Here is a 16,747-nt window from a genome sequence, read left to right as displayed (position 1 = left end):
TCCTCCCGGGGCAGCGGCTATGGGGGTTGTGGGCTCCTCCTGGGCAGCAGGCCTGCTGCCTGACCTCTCCAACTTGCTGCCCTTGCCCTCCTTAGTCGTCGGCCTGTGGCCCTTTCCTCCCTTTGGAGCTGTGGATGGTGACTGTCTCTGGGTGGTGTCCGGGGGGGATGTAGAAGGCGGGCTCCTGCGGCACCCCTTCCGCCTTCTGCTCCTCTTCCCAGGGGGTGGGCTGGCTGTCCCCTTGCTGCTGGGCGAAGATCCAGACATGCGGGCTGGCGGGCTCCAATACCCCTGCACCCTTGTCAAGGGGGCTGCAGGGCTGGTGGTGGCTGAGGTGCTCTTCTTACCCCGACGAGAAGGAGGGGGGGGCTCAGGGTCAGGAAAGAAGTTAGTAGTGGCGAGGAAGAGCTTCTTGGGACAATGGAGAGTGGTAGGTACAGTGGGAATGGGAGTGGAGGGAGAGGATGTGGTTGTAGGTGAGTCACGTTTGCTGTCTTTGGGTGCAGGTGCAGGAGGGATAGGCTGTCGTGAGGTGGATGGCTGTTGGGTGGGTGGGTGGCTGCGTTTGTGTGGTGTGGAAGAGGGGGTGACAGACACAGTGGGAGAGGACACAGGGGACGTGTAAATGGCAGTGGGGGTGGTGACTGCACGTGTGCGGACTGGAGTGGAGGGTGTGCTGGTGATGGAAACACTGGCTGATGGTGAGGTGAATGGAGGTGTGAGTGTAGACGTCACAGGGAGGGAGGAGGGAGACGAGGAGGTGGGGGTCACAGAGGTGGTAGTGACTGTTGGCATGTCTGCATCGGAATGTTGCGTGTGTGAATGTCTGCGTGATCTGTGGTGCTTATGTTTGGATGAGCTTCTCTTGGGTGTTGAGGTGTGTGCAGGCTGGTCTGATGGTGTGGGTGGGACAGGCAGAGGAACAGGAGACTGGGAGGAGGGAGTTAGTAGAGGCAGGCAGGAGACAGGGACAATGGCTGCCGTCAGTGCTGAGGCCAGAGCCTGGAACGATCGCTGATGGGCAGCCTGACCCGAATGAATGCCCTCCAGGTACGCATTGCTGCGATGAACCTCCCTCTCCACCCCCTGGATGGCATTCAAAAGGGTAGTCTGCCCAACAATGAGCGTTCGGAGGAGGTCAATGACCTCCTCACTGAGGGCAGCGGGGGTAACAGGGGCAGGGCCTGAGGTGCCTGGGGCGAAGGAGATGCCCGGCTTCCTGGCAGAGCGGGCACGGGGCGAACGCGGAGGGGCTGCTGGGAGGGCGGAGATGGTGCGCTGGGTGGCGGCTGTACCTGTAATGGCGGGGGGCACGGATGGTGCCACCCCCGCAAGGGAGCCCCCTTCCGAGGACGTGTCCGTGTCGCTGCAGGCTCCAGTCGTCCCCGTCGTGGAGCTCCCCTCGCCCTCCGTCTCACTGGTCCAGTCTGACTCTGTGGCATGGCCCTCCTGGGCCATGTGAGATGCAGCTCCCTCCTGCCCCGATGCCACTTCTCCTCCGCCTGATGATGCTGATGCACACAAGCACAGAAAGACAAACAAAAAGGGGGGGGGAGAGAGAAATAAAGGGATATTGAGTACATGGATCTCCGGTACAGTTAGCGGACATGACAGACACAGATGCCCCCTGCACTAAGTTGCGCACTTGGGGTACGCTACGCATTCCGTGGAACATGCCCTACACGCCTAGAGTTGACAACTGCACCCATGGATGACACGGCCCAGGGATGGCTGTACTGACAAACTACTGAGGGTGGTGGCTGGGGACACAGGGGCTTACGGGGGTGCCCAGCCTACAGATATCGCCCTGGCCTAGGGGGACCCCCAGCCCTCCTCCCCCACCCAGACACCTCCACTGCGCGACAACAGAGTAGATAATGCTTGTACTCACCCCCTTGTGTCTGCTGTGCTGCCCTCACGCGCCCATCCAAATCAGGGTAGGCCACCGCCAGGATCCGGAACATCAGGGGGCTCAGTTGACGGCAGGCACCCCGCCTACGTTGGGAGGCCATCCCCAGCAGAGACTCGGCGGTCTTCTTGGTCCCGCGGCGGATGTCCTCCCACCTCTTGCGGCAGTGGGTGCCCCGTCGATGGTGGACCCCCAGGGCCCGGACTTCCTTGGCGATGGCACGCCAAATCCCGATCTTCTCATGGGCGCGGACCTATGTGACACGTACAGGGAGGGAGAAATACCACGTTCAAGTTACTCAGCATTTTCCTTTCCAGTGGCCCAACGCCCCCCATCCCCGCCAGGCCCCCCGCCATGCCCAACATGCCCCCCATCCCCGCCAGGCCCCCCGCCATGCCCAACATGCCCCCCATCCCCGCCAGGCCCCCCGCCAGGCCCCCCGCCAGCCCCAACATGCCCCCCATCCCCGCCAGGCCCCCCGCCATGCCCCCCGCCATGCCCAACATGCCCCCCATCCCCGCCAGGCCCCCCGCCATGCCCAACATGCCCCCCATCCCCGCCAGGCCCCCCGCCAGGCCCCCCGCCATGCCCCCCGCCATGCCCAACATGCCCCCCATCCCCGCCAGGCCCCCCGCCATGCCCAACATGCCCCCCATCCCCGCCAGGCCCCCCGCCAGGCCCCCCGCCATGCCCAACATGCCCCCCATCCCCGCCAGGCCCCCCGCCATGCCCAACATGCCCCCCATCCCCGCCAGGCCCCCCGCCAGGCCCCCCGCCATGCCCAACATGCCCCCCATCCCCGCCAGGCCCCCCGCCAGGCCCCCCGCCAGCCCCAACATGCCCCCCATCCCCGCCAGGCCCCCCGCCAGGCCCCCAAGCCAGCCAGTGGCCCCAAATCCATATTGAATTAAACTCACTTGTTGGTCTGGAGGACCGTAGAGTAGCGCATACTGGGGGAGGACCCCATCCACAAGTTTCTCCAACTCCTCTCCAGTGAAGGCAGGGGCCATTTCCCCAGTCGCAGCAGCCATTGTCCCTTCCAGACCGAGGTCACAGCAACACTTGCAGTATAGGTCCTCTCCTGTGAAAGTTCAAGTCGCAAGTGGATAAGTAGATAGAAAATGGCGGTCACGTCCGCGGCGGTGCGTACCGCGGCGGTGCGTCCCGCCACCGCCGGCGCCCTTCGCCATTGGCTCCTGAAACCCATAGGGTTCAATGTTAACCAATGCGGCTTCGCGCCGCGGTCTTCGCCCGCCGCCCGCCGCGGTGTGCCACGCCAGCGCATTGACCTCACATCCCATTGTCACACTTCACAGGTCAGGCAGCCGCCATTTCCAGGGCCCACATGGCTCAATTTCAACTGCGTCACACAGGCCTAGGCCTTGCATAGCCACTCAGACACGTCATTCACTGCATAGAGAATCGTATACTGTGCTAGCTGTGAGTACGTACCTGTGGGTTGCTTGACTGTGTGCTCCATGTTGTCCTTCCTAGGCACCGTCCGCTGGGTTGGGCGAGGAGACGGATGAATCCTCCCGTGTACCGACCGCTGGTGGACCTGTCGACAATGGAAGAACGCCACATTATCCTGACCTACCGTCTTAACCGTGCCACTATCCATGAACTGTGTGCCCAGCTGGAGCCCGACCTGATGTCCCCCATCCGCCAACCCACAGGGATTCCCCCTCTGGTGCAGGTCCTGTCAGTACTACATTTCTTGGCAAGTGGGTCATTTCAGACAACCGTGGGAATTGCTTCCGGGATGTCTCAGCCCATGTTTTCGAAGGTGTTATCCAGAGTGTTGTCTGCCCTGATGAAATCCGTGAGGAACTACATCATTTTCCCTGAGGTGGGCGAATTGGCTACAGTGAAGGGTGATTTCTACGCCCTTGGACATATTCCCAACGTAATTGGTGCCATTGATGGGACCCATGTGGCTTTGGTTCCCCCAAGAGACAGGGAGCAGGTGTACAGGAACAGAAAAAGTTACCATTCAATGAACATCCAGGTGGTGTGTTTGGCTGACCAGTACATCTCGCATGTAAATGCCAAATTCCCAGGGTCAGTGCATGACGCCTACATCCTCAGGAATAGCAGCGTCCCTTACGTGATGGAACAGCTACAGAGACACCGTGTATGGCTAGTGGGGGACTCTGGGTACCCCAACCTGTCGTGGCTACTGACCCCAGTAAGGAATCCCCGGACCAGGGCAGAGGAACGGTACAATGAGGCCCCTAGGAGGGTGATCGAACGCACCTTTGGCCTCCTAAAGGCCAGGTTTAGGTGCCTGCATATGACAGGTGGATCCCTAATGTACTCACCTAAGAAGGTGTGTCACATCATCGTGGCCTGCTGCATGCTTCACAACCTGGCTTTGCGCCGCCAGGTGCCTTTCCTGCAGGAGGATGGTCCAGATGGTGGTGTTGTGGCAGCGGTGGAACCTGAGGAGAGTGACGAGGAGGAAGACGACGGGGCTGAAACAGACAACAGGGACAGAATCATTGAACAGTACTTCCAATAGGACACAGGTAACATTTCAAAGATAATTTAGTAAATGCTAACTACTCTCCAGCATCTCTGCTGCCTGTCTATTTGCCCCAGTGTATGATGACTGAGTTTTGGCTTTTCCCTCCCTATTTCAGATCTGGGGTCCCCACTACGAGTCCTGTGCTTCGTTTCCCCATGGACTACAGCTTTGTGGCAGCTGTTTGTTGACTTCACCATGTACAAGGACATATTTGCACTGTCATGTCAATTACAATCTATTGAAATCACAGCCAGACTCCTGATATTTTGGTGCAAAATAGGTGTTTATTGAAGTGCTCAAAATGGGATGGGTGGTTTCAAGTGGGTGGGGGCTATGGTGAAGGAATGTCCATGGCAGAGTCCAGAGTAACAGTCACACAGGTGCATTGTCCAGAGGCCTGTGGAGAGATGGAGCATGGGCAGTTCAAGGATGGACAGGGTGACAATGTGGGACAGTGGGATGACATCAGGTGGTATCCATTGCTGGCGGGGGTCTTGACATCCTACTCTGTCTTCTTGCGAGATCTCAGGGCCCTCTTGCGGGGTGGTTCTTCTCCTGCAGGAGGTGGGGGTCTGGTGGGCTGCTGCTGTGCGGGGGCCTCCTGTCCACTAGCGCCGGCGGAGGTGGATGGCTGTTCTTGGTCCAGGCTAGTGGCAGGGGCCCTTGGGTGTTGTTCAGTGTCCGCCCTGCTGTTTACGAGGTCCTGCAGCAGCCCTACCATGGTAACCAGGGTGGTGTTGATGGCTCTGATGTCCTCCCTGTACCCCCGATAGTGTTCCTCCTGCAGCACCTGGATCTCCTGGAACCGGGCCAGTACCGTCGCCATCGTCTCCTGGGAGCGGTTGTATGCTCCCATGATGGTGGTGAGGACCTCGTGGAGAGTGGGTTCCCTGGGCCTCTCCTCCCCCCCCTGTCGCACAGCTGCCCGCCGAGTTGCCCTGTTTCCCTGGGCCTCTGCCCCCTGGCCGGTGTGCCCACTACCACTGCCCCCAGGTCCCTGTTGTTGTTGGGGTGGTGGGTTATCCTGGGTGCCCTGTAGTGGTAGACACACCGCAGATTGACGCGCCCTGGAGACAGAGGCATGGGCCCGCTGGGTGGGAGCTGTGCTGGTGTTCCCAGAGGGGTTAGGGTCTGTAGTGGCCTGGGCCTGTGTGAGGGGAACCGACTGTCCAGAGGTCCCCGATGGTCCGGGCTGGTCATCGGTGTCCAGGTCGACAGAGCTGCTGTCATCGCTGACGGCCTCTTGGGTGGGGGGTGTGGAGAATTCTGGCCCCTCCGCCGCGGTGTGTTGACGGTCGGGTCCTGCAGGGGTATAGAGGTATGGTTATAGTTTCAATGAGTGGCATATGGGTGTATCTGTGGGTTTTCGTGTCCCCAAGTGCTGGCATTCGTGTGTGGGGGCTTTGGTGAGGGTGGCTTGTGGGGGGGATGTGTATATGCATTGGGCATGCTTTGGTGATGGGTGTCCATGCTTAGTGGACGCATGCAGGCCTAGGTTTTGGGATGTGTGGGTTGTGATGGTGAGACATTGGCGGGGAATAGGTGTGCTGGGGGTGGGGGTGAGGATGGTGGTGGGGGTGAGGATGGTGGTGGGGGTGAGGGTGGGGGTGACGATGGGGGTGGGGGTGAGGGTGGGGTTCGAGGATGGGGGTGAGGTTTGGGGTCTGATTTGGCATGCAGGTGGGGGGGAAGCAGTATTGAAGCTTCAACTTACCAGTATCCATTCCTCCGCCGACTCCTGCGAGGCCGTCAGGATGCAGGATGTTCAAGACTTCCTCCTCCCATGATGTGAATTGTGGGGGTTGAGGTGGGGGTCCTCCGCCAGTCTTCTGCACGGCGATGTTGTGCCTGGATACCATGGAACGCACCTTCCCCCGTAGGTCGTTCCATCGCTTCCTGATGTCTTCCCGATTTCTGGGGTGCTGTCCCACTGCGTTCACCCTGTCGACAATCCTCTGCCATAGCTCCGTCCTCCGGGCAATGCTGGTGTATTGTATCTGTGTGCCGAACAGCTGGGGCTCTACCCGAACGATTTCCTCCACCATGACCCTGAGTTCTTCGTCTGTGAAGCGGGGTTGTCTTTGGGGTGCCATGGGGTGGTGTGTATGATGTGTGGGGTGGAGTATGTGTATTTAAGTGAGTTGAGTGTGGTGGTGTGTATTGTTTTGTGTGTGGATAGTGTGTGGGTGATGGTGTTGAGTGGCTGTGGCTGTTATGTTTGGGATGCTGGTGTCTCGCTCTTGTCTTCTTTACGAATTTTTAAGCGTAGGGGTTTGTGGGTGATGTGGGTGGGTGTTTTATATTGTATTGTGTGTGTGGGAGGGGTGTGTGTATGTGTATCAGGTGTGTGGGATTCAAATCGTCCAATGTGGGTGAGTTTTGTTCGTTTGTGTGTATTCTGACCGCGCCGGTGTGTCCCGCCAATGGAATACCGCGTTTGAATGACCGCCGCGTGGATTCGTGGGTCGTAATGGCATGGGCGTATTTCTGTTGGCGTGGCGGTGGAGGTTTGGTCACCTCCACCTTTCCGCCGACCGCTGGTCTGGCGGTCTGTTGTGGCGGTCGGATTTTCGGAGGTTTGCCTTCTGCGGGTCAGAATGACCGTGGCGGGTTTCCGCGACCGCGGCGGGATTATGGAGGATTTCTGACCGGCGGTAGGCGCCTTTTACCGCCGAGGTCAGAATGACCACCATTGTCATTGACAACGCCAATAGCTCTAACTCTCACAAATGCAAGACCCATTACATAGGAAATGTCTGTTATGGTGCTTGCTGGCACACCAGTCACAATGCTTACATCACAACCGAGCACAAACATGCATCATAACACGTGTGTTGATGCATCACAATGCATGGCAGCCATCTTGGAATGCATTTCCTTTAGAAGGAAACCAGTTCCAAGACTGCTGGCCTTGTGCATGCAAATGCGACTTGAGGTATGCATTAATATGCCAGTGCCAACAAACATTAGCAAAGCCAAAAGCATCCACCTTTACAGTTGAGATCTACTTGCCATGCTAATGCTTGTTTGTGTTACATATTTGCCACAAATGTGCATGTGTCCACGGTGGCCACCTTTGATTGCATTTTATTGTTTGAAAGAATCTTGTTTGAAGATGAGAACCTTGTATGTGTGAACATTTGCAGCGACCATCTTTGAATGGGATTTGTTAAAAGAAAGTTAAGTCCATTTAGAGATGCCCTCCTTGCATGCATTTGCATGTTCTGGAAGCCATCTTGAAATAGTCAAAAAAAGTAAAAAGTACAAATAATTAATTAGGTTTTGAGGGCAAGAGGCTGCTGGTTAGAAAATGAGCAATTGGGGTGAAGGTGAATGAGATGAGAAGAGTAGTGAGCAGGATTGTGAGGAAATAGTTCCTCTCAAGCACTGCAAAGGAAAAAGGTCTAGTGGAAGGAACCTCATCCAACCAAAGCACTGAGTCAGAAATGCTCCTAGGCAGGACAAACACAAGAATAGGGAGGAAGGCCTTCGAATCAGGAGCATGGTCTTGTTATGGACAACAGAGCTATCCAGTCATGGTCAAGGAACTAAACAAAATCCACTCACAGTATATGGTCTATATTGGAAACTGTAAGTCTTGGCAAATGTGGGCCATAGAGGAAACCTAAAAAAGAAACTTTTCCTAATTTGAAATAAAATCATTTGTATTTCAGTAAAACTTAACAGGATCATTTCTCTTTGTTTCTAGGGCCAATTCTGTGACATGGAACCCCCATAAAATGATGGGTGTTCCGCTGCAGTGCTCCGCCCTGTTAGTGAGAGAGGAGGTAATTATACTGTTGCATTCTTCCATTTTTTTTAAAACGTTCGAATGTAAATTTGTCATATTTGTCACAACAGGGGAGGGAAACATCCCAGTACCTTTGTCCCAAAGGACTCAAACCACTGAGTTATTTTTGTTAAAAAGTCTATCAATGGTTTCTAGGATAGTCCTGGTTGCGGAAGGCAGACACTGCATGTTATATTTAACGAAGGGAACATGTGAACTACAGAGTACTAAATAAACCGTACATCTGACAGCAGATAAAACCATAGACTTTTAATGCACGATTGCTTTATAAATCATAAAGTCTACATGTATGACAAAGATTTAAATTCCTGTTAGCCACGAAACCTGAAACTAGTTAGAAGCTTGCAGATATATTCACCAAGACCGCCCATATGGTAACCTTCTGTCACATGTTGGATTTTGTGTCACATCATTTATCACTTTATTATTCAATATTGCCAGTATACTCTAAAATAGATCAGCAAGGTGATGCACCAGCTGTGCCATCTGTCTGAGTCTGAAAGTTGCAAGATTAAATTTAACTGAGAGTGACAGGCTTCTGTCTTTCCATGGATGATGATTCTAAAAGCGTATTTTTAGGTTTTACGTTAACAATACCTTTTGGGGCATATTTATGAGCCCCTAGTGCCACGGGAGCATCAGTTTTTGTGACGCTCTGGTGGCACAATGCCCTGCGCCGTATTTACAAGGTGACGCTCAGACACTTTTTGTGGCTTAACGCGACCTTGTAAATCCATCCGTTGGTTTGTAAATGAGTAATTCATATTTTTCTTCCGTCCACTACTGTGTACATCACAAGGCAGTGGGCCACTCGACTTCAGCCATTGGCTATCTTCCCTGTGAGTTTCAGAGTTCTGTTCTTTCACAAGGAGCGCACTCACACACAACATAGTTGCATTTGGTGCTAGGGACTATCACCACAATCTGTGCTTCTTAAAATCAAAAACATATTATTGCTTTTAGTCAATCCTTTTATGCTGGTGAGGGCTGTCAGATCCCCAAAAGCTAAGCTAGACAAAACCACAAGAAAACTAACAAGCATTGACAAAGCCAAATGCATATCCATTGGCTTTGGTGATGCTTGTTTCAAATGGAATCCTGTAATGAGAGAGATTCTGTTAACAACTAAGCACAGGTATAGCCTCATGTGGCCTGAAGTAATGGGCCAACCACCAGTCCTTGCAAAATTTAGCCACGATTCTAGGAAACCTGCTTGACCCTAACTTATCCCATATTCTGTCAGGTGGTCAAATGGCCAATACTTGTTTTATGTGACTCTGATTTGTGAGAAAGATCTTTCCCTTCATTGACTCTCACTTACACCTTACATTGATGTCCACTATCATGATATCTATACTTGATTACACGAAATACAAATATGGTGTCTTGTTTAACAGACTTCTAAGTCACTTACAACTATTGCACCACATTTCTGTCTGATCTCAGGGGCAGCCAAGCATGGCAACTGACCATATACTGTATCTCCTGTACTCAGATCCCTTCATTGTCCCTCTATACGGAGTAGAGTCTATTCTAAGGCCATGACTATTGTCTAAAGGGCCTCATTTAAGAAAAAACACAGACCCATGAGCCTCCAGTTTTGTGTGCTATCAACTCAACTGCTCGTTACCCTCACAATACGCAAGGGTAACAATGACATATAGGGGTCTCTGTATCTGCAGCCAAGCTATGGAACTCATTACCCAACAGCCAGTGCTCCAAATCAAATCTGCCTACTTTCAGGAGACATCCGGATTTTCCACCATTAATCCTTCACCAGGAAGCCGTTTTTTAGGCATTGGTCTACTTTGCATTGTTTTGTTAAAGAAGCTCCAACATTGTGTGCTCCATAAATAAAATATAACATAACTCTTGTTACCAATGTATCCCCAAATGTTGTATGAGTTAACTGCAAATTGACAAGAATGTGACAGTTAGCACTCTTCTTGGTCTCCCAGGTAGAGAACACATTTTCAGGCATCTTATCAGCCCTTACTAGCTTCTAACCTACAAGTATATAGTTTTAAAAGCTTGTGCAACTGTCATAGGCTGTTCAAAATACCGGCCTGATTATCCTGCGAGTACTTTCTAAAAGGTTTGTGCCTTCTAAGAAACAATGGCAAATGGGCATCAGGCTATCAACATATAGGGCCTCATTCTGACCCTGGCGGTCCTAAACCGCCAGGGTCGCGGGCAACGGAAGAACCGCCAACAGGCTGGCGGTGCTTCAGTACCCATTCTGACCGCGGCGGTAAAGCCGCCGTCAGAAAAGGGGATCCGGTGGTTTCCCGCCGGAATACCCCTGGCAGGGCTGAACCTCCATGGCGGCGCTGCAAGCAGCGCCGCCATGGGGATTCCGACCCCCTTTCTGCCATCCTGTTTCTGGCGGTTTTTACCGCCAGGAACAGGATGGCGGAAACGGGTGTCGTGGGGCCCCTGGGGGCCCCTGCACTGCCCATTCCACTGGCATGGGCAGTGCAGGGGCCCCCTAACAGGGCCCCAGCATGATTTTCACTGTCTGCATAGCAGACAGTGAAAATCGCGACGGGTGCAACTGCACCCGTCGCACCCCTGCAACACTGCCGGCTCCATTCGGAGCCGGCCTCTGTGTTGCAGGGCCTTTCCCGCTGGTCCGGCGGGCGCTCCTTTGGCGGTCGCCCGCCGGCCCAGCGGGAAAGCCAGAATGGCCTCCGCGGTCTTTTGTCCGCGGAGCGGCCAAATGGCGGTGACCGCATGGAGGCCGGCTACCGCCGCCCGCCGCGGTCAGAATGACCGCCATAATTCCACATTCTTGCCATGTTAGGCATGCAGGTAGAAACTTTTTTGGGGGGATAAACACATGATTTTCCACCAACCATTGGTCTTCCCACAGGGCTTTGAAAACGTGGTTCACCATTACGTAATTCCGATCTAAGGGGCACATTTATTAAAAAGTCATGCAGTGCAGCACAGCCAGTCACCTTGTGCTGCACTGCACTGCTCTGCATGCCAGGGACTGGGAAGGAATGCATTGTATCTAACATTATATGGTGCATTCCTGTCTTTTCCCAGCGCTGGTGCACGATGTGCTGCCTAGCATCAATGCACGCACTATTGCACCATGGTGCAAGGGTGCCTGCATTGTAAGCAGAATTGTTACATAGACAAAGGAAATAAACATATTTCTTCTTGTTACACCTCGCCTGTGGAGGCATCCCAGTTTTGGCACGTTCTCAGGTCTACCACTTCTGGTAAATCTGGGAATATGTCAAAATCCATGAGTGTTGCATGGGAACACCCATGCACCACCCATGGAACAACTCCCTGGGGCAGAGTAATGCAATGCAGCGATTTGCACTGAGCTGCACTACTCAGGATCTATTAGGCCATCAGGGGGACGTAAGGGGCCTTGTGTGGCTTGATAAATTGCATTATAAGAATTTGCACCATGTTGCATGGTACAAAAGTGACATAACCCTTTAATAAATTTGCCCCTAACTTTCATAGTCTGACTGGTGCTGTGCTTCAAGGTTGCTGCTGCACTTTACAAGTCACCTTCACTTCAATTTACTGCACAGCACTTTATTTTATGCTAATAAGCATCCTCCAATCTTCAAACAATTAAACTGAGTGTAATACTTTCCACAGATTTTTTTAAGGGAAAATCTTGAGGAAGTGTGAAATTACATAGTCAAAATAACAATGATAGATTACAAAATCAAAGCAGTTTAATATTTTTTCGGATTACCTGAATTAAATTTCAACAGACTTACAACAAAACAATGTATAGAAGTAAAATAGTTGAGGAGGATCTGTTGTCTAGCTAAATTGTTCAAATTGGACACCTACACTGTTGTACCGGCTTGAATACTGGACCAAAAATAGCAAGTCCGAGAAAATTACTTTATCTACTTGAACCACAAGTTGCTTTTTTGTGTAATGTGGCAATTACATTTCTGATAAAAACATTGTTGTCTTACTATTACTGTTCCAATTATATGTGTCCAACCCACTTCTTGTAACATCCTGGTCTCTACAGAGATGAGGTACTACAGCTGCAATAAAAATGTTCTGCATAAAGTGCTCCACTACTTCTTGGAACTTAGGACCTGATTTTGAGTTTGGCGGGTAGGTATATACATCACAAACATGGTAGATATTACGTCTGGTTTATTACAAGTGCCACAGAACATAATGCATGTGTAATAAGATGGATAGGATATCTGCCATGTTTGTGATAGAGCAGTGGTTCCCAACCTGTGGTCCAGGGACCCCATGGGGTCCACAACGCCTCCTCAGGGGGTCCCCAGCTGCTTAGAAAATTTAATCATATTAACCGATTAGGTCCCCACCTTTCAGTAATGACTCATTGGGAGATCCCAAAATTCCATTAATGATTCACTGGAGGTCCCCGTGTACCAGTACTGATAAAGTGGGGGTCCACAGAAGTCAAAGAGTTGGGAACCACTGTGACAGAGTAACCCATCAGCCAAACTCTAAATCAGGGCTCTTAGTGTAGGACATATCGTATGCCTAAAGAATAAAAAAATTAGAACAAGGTTATTGGATAAATGACGTGTTATGTTTTCCTCGTCTAGGGATTGATGCAAGGTTGCAACCAAATGCATGCTTCCTACCTCTTCCAACAAGACAAGCACTACGACTTATCATACGATACAGGGGACAAAGCATTGCAATGTGGCCGTCACGTTGACATCTTCAAGCTATGGCTGATGTGGCGAGCAAAGGTAAAATGATGTTACTTGTATATATATATATATATATATATATCTACACTGTTGAACCCCATTGTCTGTACAACTACTCAGTGATCACTGTCAAAGTGCACATTCTGCCAATAATAAATCTTTGGCTTGCCGGTCGATTGTGTATGTGGTTTGTGTTTTGTGTGTCATTCTCTATTATTCTCGATGCAAGGTATTATAGTGCATCTTACTGACTACTTCTTTGATCTCTGCACGTTTGAAGTCTGAATGGTGTTGTTGTTCTTGTTTACTGGAAATCAGACTGTCCAGTGTATTGTTTAATGTTGTTTTGAATTGGACACTAGGGGAATTGTATGTGTCTTATCCTTGCAGGAAACTTTGTAGCATACCATGTGGGTGCTGTAGGATTTTGCTGCTATTTTGTTCAGCTGGAGTTAACAGCAGCCTAGCTTGAGAAGACAGTTCTATTATTGGGCATAGTAGCTAAATGCAAAACTTTGATACACTGTGGTAGGCATGAGGATGAGTTATGATGAAGTTAACTTGCTCTGATTGTTTCTGATATGTGTGTAGTTGTGGGGATAGGGATATTCTTTTGAGATGTCAACCGTTTGTCAGCTGCATGACTTTGGTGCGGTGTTCTGTTCATGAGGATTCCAGGGGGGGACTGTGTAACTTGTAATGTTGGTATAAGGCAAATTTTAAACACGGCTGAATTGGAAAAAAATAAAATAAATTGATGGATGGCATATGCCCTTGAAACTTTAGTGATAACCAATAATAAAACACAGTTGCGCTCTTCTGGATGGTATTGATAAGTGAAGTACAACCTGTTCTCTTTTTATAGTGTTGTTGTTGAGTGTTGAGGAGAGTATGATAATAGAGGTCTATAAGGCATATCTGTGCCATTTGGTGTATATAGGATATTATGTTTAAAATGTTCTGGTGGATGTCGGTCTGTCCAGTGAGAGAAATAAAACCATAGCTAACAATGCAGGGTTTATAATGAAAGGCTATAGATTACTCAGACATCGTTCAATAAACTACACGAAGCCTTTGCCCACAAAAGGAAAGGGCAGACAAGTTCATACTTTGGGGCTGATGTTCTTGGCTCTTGTGCACGGCTCTCATCGTGTGACAAGCTACCACTGTTCAGATATGTCAATTCAATTAAAGGTTCCCCCATGCAGAGATTTTGTCAGAATGAGGTTAATTCACATGTGGTTTATGGAAAAGACACAGAATTTTGCATAGCCTTTCTGGGGCTAAAAGCTGCAGTTTACCACCTACATAGAGAATGAGTCAGTTCTCAACAAATTGAGAGGTAGTAGAGATGCACCATTTGATGTTTTCGCTGATTTCTGACCTTATATGGTAGCTATTTGCCTGCTGCCATTTTTAGACTCACATTGTATTTTCACAGTTTTCTAACGTTTTCCTCAAATTCTGCTTTTACCCGCATGTTAATTAATGTCTTTTAAATGAAAATGCCTGGGATCCATGAATATCTCATTTTCGGTAAACTCAGAAGTTGCACATTCAATGCCCTTCAGCACTTTCATAGTCTTAATTGTTTGGCCTCAACTAGGGTGGTTAAATTACAGCAGCCATTTTTAGTTTCCTTGATTTCACTTCCAGCATTCTACTTATTGATGCCTCTGTGACCATGTGCAGAGCCCCCCTTGGATATTTAAGTATCCTAGCAATGCGCTAACTTACATTATCTACGTGAAGCTCTTACATTTCTACAACACAATCCCTAGTGTATTAATGTAGAAACAATAGCCCAAACCACTCTTTTGGAAATTGCATCTTTCTCTCCTATCCAGCTAGAGACCCTTGACATAAACTCTCCTCCTCACATTCCTGACACATTTCCTGATGTGCCCCCAGAATATCGAATTTACAATATTGATGGGACAGAATATCAAGGACAGAATATAAAAAATAAAATCTCTACCGTTAAGTAAGTTTAGATTTTCCCTACTTAGCTCCACCTATATGTCCCTATAAGGTACATATCTTGAAGGTATGTAGCTGTGGAGCTAGGGATGGTAAATTTATACTTCCATATATATCCATTCATCCTTCTATATTTTGTCCCTTGATATTCGATTCTTGATATTAGTATATCACAATATTGTTGGTGTCAATATTCAGTAGTACCATTTACTCTTTAGCAAAATATGTGATTAAAGTCTGCAAAGGTATACCAAAATATCACTTATATATTGTTAACTACTGAAACATGGTTAGCAGTTACAGGTGCCCTTAAGATACCTGTGGCTGTACCAAGAGTGTATCTTAATTTTCAAACATGGGGATGGAAGTATAAGTGTGATGGTGTGTTGGCAGCAATAGTTGAAAAAAGAACCTGCTCTTATCTAGAGAACCAACCCTAGATATTAGTAGTGTAGATAGTTTGCTTCTCTATATATATTCTTCTGACTCTGACGCCTTCTCCATGTTACTAACGTATTGGCCTTCAGAATGCATGGCCATTGTTAAGATTAACCATTAGTGTACATTTCAGTAACTTGCTGATGATATTACTGAGTAGAAAGTCAAGAGAATTTGCTGATTTGCTTTCCTCCCTGAATTTCCATCAAAGATTTAGTGGCCTGACCTATATTAAAATACATATCTTGGACCATATAGGGGTAGATGAGCACCTAATTAAAAAATTACTAATTGAACCTAATCTTTGGTTAGATCATTCTATCATCAAATGTTCAATTACCTCCTGTTTTTGTAAAACACCAAATGAAAAAATGAATGCATGCATCTTTAAAACTAACTCAAAATAAATATAACCCATTTCAAAAAGGCTCCTATAAAATCTGGTACCATAGATGAAAATACTGATAATTACTGGAGATTTCAGGTGGTGGATTTACATGCACCTGTAAAGTTAAACGAACATAAAAAACAGCAACTTGGTACTCAGTGAAGATAGTAAATCTAGATAAATCAAGGATGTTCCAGCAAAGGAATTTTGAAGATGCGTGTATGATGAAACTTCTAGAATAAAATGTTAAAGAAATATGAATTCTAATAAATGTGTTTTGAAAAATACCAAAAACATTTTATTCAGAAATAAATTGCTACGTCTTCTAACCTTCAGAAAACTGTTTTCCAGATCATTAAAGACTGTTCAGAATTTTGTAAGGGTAGCACTGAAGTCGCTTCTTCAGAGGATGCTTGCAATGCCTTAAAAAATGACTTTCTTGGCAATATTTATCACCTAGGATGAGAGATAGAATCCGAGCCCTTCTTATGTTCTTCACTGAGGACTTTCATGGTAACCTAATTAAATTAAGATCTGGTGCTTCCTGTGACATCTTCCAGTGTACTTTTTTGTTAAAGTAGCTACATAGTAATTCAATAAATCCTCTAAGGCAAATTCTCACTTGAACAAGGTGTTGTACATAACCATTCATGTCTGCCTCCATTACTCCATTCATAAAGGAAAAATACTTGAGTAGACCCTAAAATAATGAAAACTGTTTACCCAATTTCTCTTTTACCAATGGCAACAAAAGTGTAATTAATAAGTAAACTTACAAGGGGACGCGCATAGGATGATGAACCTTTTGATTTGCATGAAGTATCCTAGCTATGGTATGACCGGTGTTTCCCAATAATCAAAATACAAAATTCAATAACCATTAAAACAAATCATTAATCAATAATCAATAAAACAATAGCAACACACCACGACTCTTCAGCCATGAATAACCACAACTCAGTATACATTTTAGTAATTTTGTTTCCCTATTGGTTACAATACTAAG

The 16,747-nt window shown here is 48.7% G+C and overlaps 1 protein-coding gene across 1 annotated transcript in view; it reads left to right on the top strand.

Annotated features, from left to right (window-relative positions):
* GAD2 (glutamate decarboxylase 2) overlaps positions 1-16,747 on the top strand; it is a 508,839-nt gene that overhangs the window by 323,030 nt on the left and 169,062 nt on the right. Inside the window, exons 12-13 of the mRNA XM_069211360.1 lie at positions 8,146-8,224; positions 12,825-12,974. Of these exons, the coding sequence (XP_069067461.1) occupies positions 8,146-8,224; positions 12,825-12,974 (229 nt within the window). The remainder of the gene's footprint in view (positions 1-8,145; positions 8,225-12,824; positions 12,975-16,747) is intronic.

Source organism: Pleurodeles waltl, chromosome 10 (assembly GCF_031143425.1).
Source record: "Pleurodeles waltl isolate 20211129_DDA chromosome 10, aPleWal1.hap1.20221129, whole genome shotgun sequence".
In the NCBI taxonomy this organism is placed as follows: domain Eukaryota; kingdom Metazoa; phylum Chordata; class Amphibia; order Caudata; family Salamandridae; genus Pleurodeles; species Pleurodeles waltl.
Note: the sequence above shows the minus strand (reverse complement) of the source record. Positions and strands in the feature narration are given on the sequence as shown.